Raw genomic sequence first — 9,790 nt, 5'->3', positions numbered from 1 at the left:
CTTTAAAATATAATCTATACACGCCAACCTTAAATTTCCGTTTTTGTTTGGATTTGTTTCAAGTTCTCGAGGTTAATGATTTAGATGTTATTAAATTTTCAATTTAAATTTATTTGGTTATTTAAATTTTTATATTCTCAAACTTAATGGATTTACACTAAAACTTATTTATTGATTATGAAAAATTTTCTATTTATTCATAAGTTAAATTTTATTGATAAGCTGTTCATAATTTTTATTAACTAATAAACAAATAATGATTTACTTATTTATTTTAAAAAATAAATTTATTTATTTAAATAAATATAAATAAATTTTTATCAAGCTCAACACCATTTGATTCATTTATTACAGGCATGAAAAACCTCTTGGATGCAAATGACGATTGTACTAGGACAAATATCCCTCATTTGTTCTAAATGTGGGCCTATTATAGAGGAGCACATATCTTCTGGACCATTTTTGTGTGGTTCAGGGGATGTGCCATTCACATTTGCGGCTGGATCATCGTCACGATCCGGCCGCAAATGGTTGCGATCCCTTCATGAGTTTATCGTCCACACCTGGTTATAGTTTTTGTTCGGAGCGGGCGGTCGGAGGTCACCTGAAAGCCTCCGCTGGTGAATAAGTAGTCAGGTTATTGGACACCGAGAGAGTGCGACCTCCGGTCGTCCGCTCCGAACAAAAAATATAATCTGATGGAGACGATGAACCCAGGAAAGGATCACAACCATTTGCGACCGGATCACGATCGTGATCCGAACGTAAATACTAATGACGTATCCCCTTGATCTTAAAAAGTGGTACAGGAGATCTTGTCTCATTATAGAGAGGTTGCTAAGATGATATAGCTAAGGTGGTGGCATGTATGGTTAAAACTATAATTGGGATGGTTTATGGGCTTTTACTGGACCAATAGTTGAGCTTAGGTTAATGTGAAATATGGGCCCATATTCTGAGCCCAATTATAGCCCACTAACCTTGCCGATAAAGAACGAGTCGATGTCGTGGTCGTTTCGGATGACGTAGAAGAAGAGACGACGAAACGAGCCCGAACGAAATCCCAAAACCCAATCGCTGCGCTCCTTCGTCATCTCGTCGAATCCCGATGGCCGCCGCCGTTTCCATCGTGTCCTTCTCCGCCGGGCCGCCTACCGCCGTCGATGGCCTCCGGGTGAAGGACGCCCCCCGGCGAGTTCGATGCAACGTGGCGAGCAACCCCGCCGTCCGGGACGCGGGTGGCGAGGCTGCGGCGGGGCGAGTCTCGGCGGACTGTGTCGTGGTCGGTGGAGGAATCAGCGGGCTCTGCACGGCGCAGGCACTCTCAACGAAGCATGCCGAGGCAGCGCTGGATGTCCTGGTGACGGAGGCGAAGGACCGGGTTGGCGGCAACATCACCACAGTTGAGAGGGATGGCTACCTTTGGGAGGAGGGTCCTAACAGCTTCCAGCCTTCCGATCCCGTACTCTCCATGGCGGTACATTCTTATCTTCATTTTGGATTTTTTTTTAAACTACTCGGTTCCGTTTTCAACAGAGGTCTTTGAAAAATGGGATCGGTATTATGTTGTTCGTTTGACAATGTCAAAATTGATGGACCTGTTTATTTTTGGGAATTGATGGATAGAGCAATAATTTAAACTTAGTTTGAGAGTACAGCAAAGTTCTGTTGGAAGGCAACAATTTTACCTTAATTAAGCACACGTTTTTGGTAGGATGGATGGGTATTCATTTATGGTTCACCTGTTCTTTTGGATGGACAAATGAATGAAACTATCCATTCTTTCACCTGTTCTGTTGGAAGGATAAGTTGAAAGATGGATACTTAAATTTGAAGAGAAAGATAATAATAGCCTTTTTCTCTAACTTCTATTCTCTCCTCTCTCATTCCATCTGACTAAATTTCATACAATAATTCATAACTGCCAATTCATAAAATGAGCAACTGTAGTTAATCAACTTTAGCTTTTCCTTCACAAGATATTTGCAATGATAATTAATTAATGCAATTTATCTTATATTGATTGCCTTGAACGGTAAGGTGATGCTGGTCATTATAAGTAATTTGACTAGATATTTGCTAGATATTTGGATTCATCCTTTTACTCATCCATCCATCCTTCACCTTATTTGCCCAAATGAGGCTACCATAAGTTTTTTTTTTTGCTCAAATGGCTTCATGTAGAATGTTGTTCAATATCCATAGAAATTATAAAACAACTTTTTTGAGAGGTCAGAGATTGTTATAAGTTTGTTCACACAGTCCTACATCACAGCTACCTTAATCATTCTACAATGCTAGGTATTTTATATGGTGATTCTTTTATGCTATAACAAATTGACATTGTATACTGAAATTATAGCTACCCTGTTTTCATACTTCTTCATGGTAGTTGATATCTTATACAAAATGTGTAATAGGATTGTGCTAATGCTTCAAAACATGCTGAGGCTATAATTCCTGGTGGAGTCTTGCTGATACAATTATGTCATAACTTTATTTAAATACAATCTGGTATTGATAGGGGAATGTTTTGATATATATGAAAACTTTTCTTCATGAAATTGTTGCTTTACTGTCATCAATGCCAGAATGACACAAGTCACATATTTTCCAATCCTCATTCATTTTTATGGTTTGGTTCACTTGGCTGCATAAGGTATTCAATTTCCTCATCGTCAAACACTTAACTAGATCACACAGCCCTCCATAGAGGAATGAGCCTCTGATGAATCCATGAGTGGATCATATTTTCAATATCTCATCCATGTGGTCAGGTCAAATGACCTAATACTGTATCCCCATGGCAATGTGGAAGTTGTACTTGTTGTTATATGGATCAAGCTAGTTTAGTTTTATGTTCCAAAAAATTTGCTAGCAATCATACTTTGTTTTGCACCCTCATAGATGCAAGACATGCTCTTATCTTCTGATGCATAAAATGCTTGGTTACCTGATTTCTCTCCTTTTTTTAATCTAAAAAATTCACTGTTGATTTTCTTTATTGGGCTTGCCATAAAATTTGATCATCTAGGCACCACATATACCGTGGATTCTTGAATTTCTCATCTAGTTTCTTTGCCTTTAATTTAGTCTGTTAGCAGCATTATCTTGAAACATGCTATTGGTTTGAACTTGGGTCATCAGGCATGGATTTAATTATAATACTTTTAATAAAAAAATACTAGAGTAAATATTTGCTTGCAGGACATTTCATTTAATGCTAATGCTTGCCTAGTCTGCCTGTTCATGCACAAGCAACCTTTCTACCTTGTTGTTATCTTGGTTTACATTGTATTGTTTCTTTTGATGCTGTGTAATACTTGTTAGCAATTGGGTTTCTTTCTTTCCTTGATACAAAGAAATCTGTACCATGTATCATTGTCAGGGCTCAAGACTTTCCTTTACATTTTCTATACTTTATTTGTCTTCATTTTTCACTTGTATGTGTGCGTTGCAATTTTTGCATGTCATTGTCTCATTAAGTTCTGTTCATTTACCATGTGGTTCTTTTATTGTATCCTTTATGCATGACATTTACTATGTGTTGTGTTATTTGATTCCATTTTCTCTCCTGGTCTTTGGTTCGTAGTGCTATCTGTTTAAACAAATAACAATAGTCACACTGAAACAGAAACTGATTATTTTTCTTTGGTTTCTTTCATATATTGCCTTATTTAATTTTCTCAAATATGTTATGCTTTGCAATAAGACATCTATCTACCTTGTACCTTGCACAAAAAAAGTGTAACCTATCCTTCTTCTTGTTAAAGTTGAATGCCATGCCTTTGCTTTATATAAAACTTATTTTTTGGGCTTTTAACTGCCCCTTCATTCCTTATTATTTAAGATATAATATTCTTATCATAGGTAGATAGTGGTTTGAAGGAAGAGCTTGTATTTGGAGATCCAAATGCTCCACGATTTGTTTTGTGGGATGGGAAATTGAGGCCAGTGCCATCCAAACTAACTGACATGCCTGTATTCGACTTGATGAGCATTGGCGGTAAGCTGAGAGCTGGATTTGGTGCTATTGGAATTCGTCCTTCCCCACCAGTTTGTCCTCTTGATCAACATTCTTTTTATAATTTGAATTGCTATTCTTTTATTTCCTCATATATAATGTTTGGCAAAGGTTTCAGGGACATGAGGAGTCAGTTGAAGAATTTGTGCGCCGAAATCTTGGAGACGAGGTGTTTGAGCGTCTGATAGAGCCATTCTGCTCAGGTCAATATTTTATTTTTCTTTTGATTGTATATTTGTATAGCTAAATGGACCAGATTTTCTTTTCAGTTTAATTTTGTGAACGAATCAGTTTTTTGTTAGTTCTGGAGAAAGTTGTTAGGCTCATTCCCCATAGCTTCGCCCATTTTTTGTATCCTTTTCTTAGAATGTGTTTCCATTGGATTGATGTATGCCTACTTCAAAGGCAGGTTGGGTTGTGTTTATATGTTAATCTCCACTAAATACATTTTCACGATGTCATGGTTAAGGATCCATATTTTGTAGCCTTATTATTGTTGTTTGGAGTTTCCATATGGATATGATTTATTGTTCATTTTTGAAGAAAAAAAAAATTCTTATACCTTTGATCTTGTTTTCTAGAGTGTCCACAACATGGACAATTACTCTCATGGATCAGAAGAATGTTCATTGCAATGATGGTTATGCTTCAATTATCTGTATATTTATCTTCAGTACGGCAATAATCCCTACAGCATGCTTCTTAATTTGACATATACTGCATTGTGCACAGGTGTATATGCTGGCGATCCAGCAAAGCTTAGCATGAAGGCAGCATTTGGAAAGGTTTGGAAATTGGAACAGAATGGTGGAAGCATAATCGGTGGTACTATAAAAGCAATTCAAGAGAGGAACAAAATCCCCAAGCAACCTAGAGATCCGTAAGTTACAGATTTTAAAAAGCATTCTTAGTCTATACAGTAATGCTGAGTGCATTAACTCAGTGAATGAAATCACGAGCCGTGCCGCCCGAAACGGACGGTTTTTACCGTTCCGACTCGGGACCGGCACCGCACGCACAACAATTTCGCGTGCGTCACACAGGCGCAACAGAAGGAAGAAGAAGAAGAAGAAGAAGAAGAAGGAAGAAAGAAAGAAGAAAAAACGAATCAATTTGGGGATGAAGACCTACCTCGGATTATCGGTGCGAAGCAGCGGCCGCGGTGAGGCGGCGGCGAGTGCAAAAATTGCGATGGGAGAGGTTGAGAAAACATTAAGGTTTATTAAAACTTTTAAATAAAACTATTATATTTTATATATAATTTCTAATTTCTAATTAATTATTATATAAATTATAGTTTTATATTATATAAATTAACAATTAATTAAAGAAACGGTTAATTAATTGATCTAATTAAAATATATAATTTTATATTTTTATTATTTTATTTAAATTATAAAAAAATTAAAGTAAAAATAGATAATTTAAAATAATTTTAAAAACAAACTTTAAATTATTTTTATAAATTTAAAATAATTTTGAAAATTTATAATAATTTTAAAATTTTATAAATTATTCTAAAAAAATTCATTGTTAAAAAAAATAAAATATAAATAAATGTTTTAAAATAAATTTGATTTTATGTATATATATATATATAATATTATTTAGAATATTTATAAACTATAATTATATAATTATTATATATATTATGATTTTTGTTAATTTATATAATTATTATAGATAATATTTTTTTTATCTTAGAATCAATTTGAGATTTGAAATAATAGATATTATAATACTTATCTTCTCTATTTTTAGATTCTTAGTTCCTAAACATATAAAACACATTTTTATTGATATAAATGTCTAATTTTATTTTAGAAGTTTTTACATATATGGTCAAGTTACATAACATTAATACAACAACCTCTATATATATATATATATATATATATATATATATATATATATATATATATATATATATATATATAATCAAGTATCGAAACTGTGTCGGCACGGCACGATACGATATCGAAACCTCGGCACAGGTCGAGATTTTAAACCTTGCATTAACTGTCCTGTTAAATACTTGCTAAGCTGCAGGAATTTGCCAAAGCCCAAGGGACAAACTGTTGCATCTTTTAGAAAAGGACTTGCGACGCTTCCTAATGCAATTTATTCAAGGTAAACATGTGTTGTTGAAATATGTTGATTTTTTTATTATTGAAAATGTTTTGAATTATGGGTGAGTTGATCTAAACTAGGTTGGCAACAAGTATAAGCTAACCTTATAATCACTCAATCACATTGCGATTTTAAGTTGTAAGTTGTTTTTCACAAATTGCAGCTTGTTCTGACTTGTGCTCTAGGCATTTTTTGAAAAAATATTTTTTGAAAATTCTCAAATTTTGTAATTATTTCTAGAAAGACAATTATTTCACAAGTTTCTCTATTGAAGTTTTTAATTCGTTCTGAAAAATTATGCAAACATCTAAAATTAATTTTTGAAGATTTCTAGAATTTAAACATTTTCAAAATTGAAAGACAAAGTTAAAGTCTCTTTCCCTTAGGAGACCCTATATTCTTTTTTTCTATATGGACCAACCATCTTGAATTAAAATTTACCAAGTTACTTTTGACAATTTCAAAATATTCTTGATAAGGGCTCTTTCAAGTCAAATCGAAGTCAATTCAAATTTCTCCAAATCATATTCTCCTTCCAGAGCCATTCAATACTTTTCAAACTTCAAATCTCTCCAAGTCAAATACAAATTTTTAAATTTTTTCTATACTAAATTTAGACAACTTCAAGCCAAGCTTTCAAATACTTTCAACCTTCTAAGCATTTCTTAATGGTTTCTCTTAACTTTCACTGTAAAAATTGAATATATAAGCATGTCTTGATGGTTTTTGCCCATGATCACTCAAGTGTTTGGGATGATCATTTAGCCTTCAATGGTTGCTTATTTAAGTCTCGTACATCTAAACATGTCTTGATGACTTTTGCCCTCTGCTAGAACTCTTTCAAATCTCAAACCTTTAAACAAGTCTTGATAAATCTCTATCTATGTTCACTCATATCTTGAGTTTTTGTGGATGGTCCTTTGGCTTTCACTAGTGCTCATTTACACAACCTCTATCTTGAGTCTTAGGGATGGTTCTTCAAGCCCTATAAAAGGGGCAGGTATATTTGTGAATGAAAGTTTTCCTAGCTTTGCTCACTCTATTTTTTTAAGAGAGAAGAGATAAATTTTGTCTCACTATATGCATATTGTTTATTATGTATATTTTTGTATCTTGAGTTCTTCTAGTCCTAACTTTTAAATGCTGAAAAAAAACAACAGAATCTTTCAACCCTTGTTGATTTTTGCCAATATGCACCTAGAATCCTTGTTACCTTTATCATCTTTCAATTTTAACATCTATATATGTAAATTTGTTACATATTTCTGTGATCTTCTTTCCAATGATTAATATGTAACCTTAGTTGCTCTGGTGATGCCAAAAATTCAGGTTGGGTAACAAGGTCAAGTTATCATGGAAGCTCACGAGCATTAGAAAGCTGGATAATCAAGGGTATATCTTGATGTATGAAACACCAGAAGGATTAAAATCGGTGGAGACTAAAAGTGTTATCCTAACCATTCCATCATATGTTGCTAGCGACCTCCTTCGTCCTCTTTCAGTATGTCAAAATCTCTCTTGCTGAAGTGTATTTCAAGTTCCAGTTAAAGTGCACTGACATTCACTGTTTGGATAAAAGTTTTTTTTTCTCCTTTAACAGTGATTAAGAAATATAATCAATGGACAATCATTTTGTTTTAAAATGTAATTGTGGAAGGCATCTTGTCAATTCCTGTTAGACTTGTTGTGCCATGTTTGTGTCTATATGTCAAATTGACGGATTAAATGAATACAAAATGTCACATTCCTTTTTCAGCTTCAAGCTGCATTTTAAAAAAATCTTTTAATTGTTGTATGTAGTTTTGCTTTTCTAATATGTAATTTTTCTATTTCATAAGGACACGATATAAGCTGTATAGCTACAAAGTTAATAATCTATACGGGTAGGATTTTTTCATCCTTTTTCTTTACAAGGTGTTCTTTCTAATTGGTCGAACAAAAAACTGTGGCAAATTATCTCTTGTGGTAGAAACAATTGGATATTGGGATAAGGATACATCTAATTAGAAACTTCAAAACATGGTTTAGGGTATTTGTATTTTCTGATTGCAATCATTACTTGTGGTTTTTATTTCTGAATCGTACTTGATATTCTTTGTCATCATTATGTTTCCCTTTTTTGTCACACCATTTTGTTTGTAAACATTTTTGTTTTAATCTGTGATTACCTTCAGAATGATGCAGCTGAGGCTCTCTCGAAGTTCTATTATCCACCGGTTGCAGCAGTTTCTGTTTCATATCCTAAGGAAGCAATTAGAAAGGAATGTCTGATAGATGGTGAGCTTAGGGGTTTTGGTCAGTTGCATCCTCGCAGCCAAGGTGTCGAGACATTAGGTACAATTTCTCTTCTTACAAAAGGTTTCAATGTCTTGCGAGCCGATAGATAATCAATCCATGAACCCTACTCACTGTTTAAATTTATTATTTTTAGTACTTACACTTCTGGCTGCTTTCCTCTCAGGAACCATATATAGCTCTTCACTTTTTCCTAATCGTGCTCCACCTGGAAGAGTGTTGCTTCTCAACTACATAGGAGGTGCTACAAATACTGGAATTGTATCGAAGGTACCGCCTCAATCTACTGTTGTCACTTGTAGCGATTCATACTATTCATATGTAAATAGTAGTTAATGTGCGCCTGATTGGAACATTTCGAAGTAATACATTCACGATAGACTATCAATCTGTATTGTCCTTGTATGATTGTTAGCTTTGGTTAGAATGGATTGGACATGATGATTTTAGCTTGGATTCTAAATAATTTTTCATTAAACATAGGCGGAGAGCGAGCTGGTTGAAGCAGTTGACCGTGACCTCAGGAAAATCTTGATAAGCCCGAATGCCCCAGACCCAGTAGCAGTGGGCGTAAGAGTATGGCCGAAGGCCATACCGCAGTTCTTGGTCGGGCATCTGGACAGTCTTGAAGCTGCCAAGACAGCCCTCAGTCAGGAAGGATTTGATGGTTTGTTTCTCGGAGGCAACTATGTAGCAGGCGTTGCCTTGGGTCGATGCATCGAGGGAGCATACGAGAGTGCCTCCCAGGTAGCAGGTTTCTTGTCCAAGTATGCCTACAACTGAAAGGCCAGAGTCAGCTGTTCTTGTCAGGCGATGGCAATGTGTTTCCTAGTCTTAATTTGGGGCGTATCGTTTCTGCATCATTACTGATATATAAATTTTGTTTTTGTCATTTATGATCATTTCCCCTCGTTTGTTTGAATGTCGATTTCTAACTGAGCCATCTAGTGCGATAAATCTAGTGGGATAAAAGTTTGTTGTTGTTGTTTGAATGTCAATTTATTATAATGTCACTTGATATGGCACCGGAATAAGATTTAGGAAAATTTGTAAATACTTGTACACTAGTATTCCTTATACCTACTGTTTCACATAGCCCATCCTAATTTATTTTTAAAATTCAGATATTTTAGTTCAACATGATCAATCTAATTTTATGAAACTTTTCCATTGACGGTAAATCAAGAATGAAGATTTTATTAATGGGAAATTTCTATAGTGTGTCGCAGTTAAGATTTAAATTTTTTATTAAAATATAATTGTTGCACTATAGACTTGGAGCCGTATAATCAATTATAAATTTTTTATTAAGACCTAATTTTGCACCATAGATTTGGAGTC

At 34.5% G+C, this 9,790-nt stretch overlaps 1 protein-coding gene across 2 annotated transcripts; it reads left to right on the top strand.

The window, feature by feature from the left end:
• The first annotated feature begins 1,007 nt into the window (after positions 1 to 1,007).
• Positions 1,008 to 9,503, top strand: LOC122010073 (protoporphyrinogen oxidase, chloroplastic-like). Of its 2 annotated transcripts, none has more exons than XM_042566450.1 (9): positions 1,008 to 1,477; positions 3,871 to 4,056; positions 4,143 to 4,227; positions 4,757 to 4,904; positions 6,074 to 6,154; positions 7,484 to 7,655; positions 8,329 to 8,488; positions 8,616 to 8,719; positions 8,933 to 9,503. In XM_042566450.1, the coding sequence occupies exons 1-9, from the start codon at positions 1,109 to 1,111 to the stop codon at positions 9,230 to 9,232; spliced, it is 1,605 nt and encodes a 534-aa protein (XP_042422384.1). In that variant the 5' UTR covers positions 1,008 to 1,108; the 3' UTR covers positions 9,233 to 9,503. The 2 variants fall into 2 exon arrangements, with proteins under 2 accessions (XP_042422384.1, XP_042422383.1); XM_042566449.1 differs by having other exon boundaries at positions 6,068 to 6,154.
• Positions 9,504 to 9,790: the final 287 nt, after the last annotated feature.

The sequence above is a fragment of the Zingiber officinale genome, chromosome 8A (assembly GCF_018446385.1).
Source record: "Zingiber officinale cultivar Zhangliang chromosome 8A, Zo_v1.1, whole genome shotgun sequence".
Lineage (NCBI taxonomy): Eukaryota > Viridiplantae > Streptophyta > Magnoliopsida > Zingiberales > Zingiberaceae > Zingiber > Zingiber officinale.
Note: the sequence above shows the minus strand (reverse complement) of the source record. Positions and strands in the feature narration are given on the sequence as shown.

Bases quoted from the DNA above. Each gene is read 5' to 3' on its own strand.
- LOC122010073 (XM_042566449.1), top strand. From the start codon at position 1,109: ATGGCCGCCGCCGTTTCCATCGTGTCCTTCTCCGCCGGGCCGCCTACC. The intron at 1,478-3,870 runs GTACATTCTTAT...TTCTTATCATAG, and splicing joins ATCCCGTACTCTCCATGGCG to GTAGATAGTGGTTTGAAGGA. The intron at 8,720-8,932 runs GTACCGCCTCAA...CATTAAACATAG, and splicing joins ATACTGGAATTGTATCGAAG to GCGGAGAGCGAGCTGGTTGA.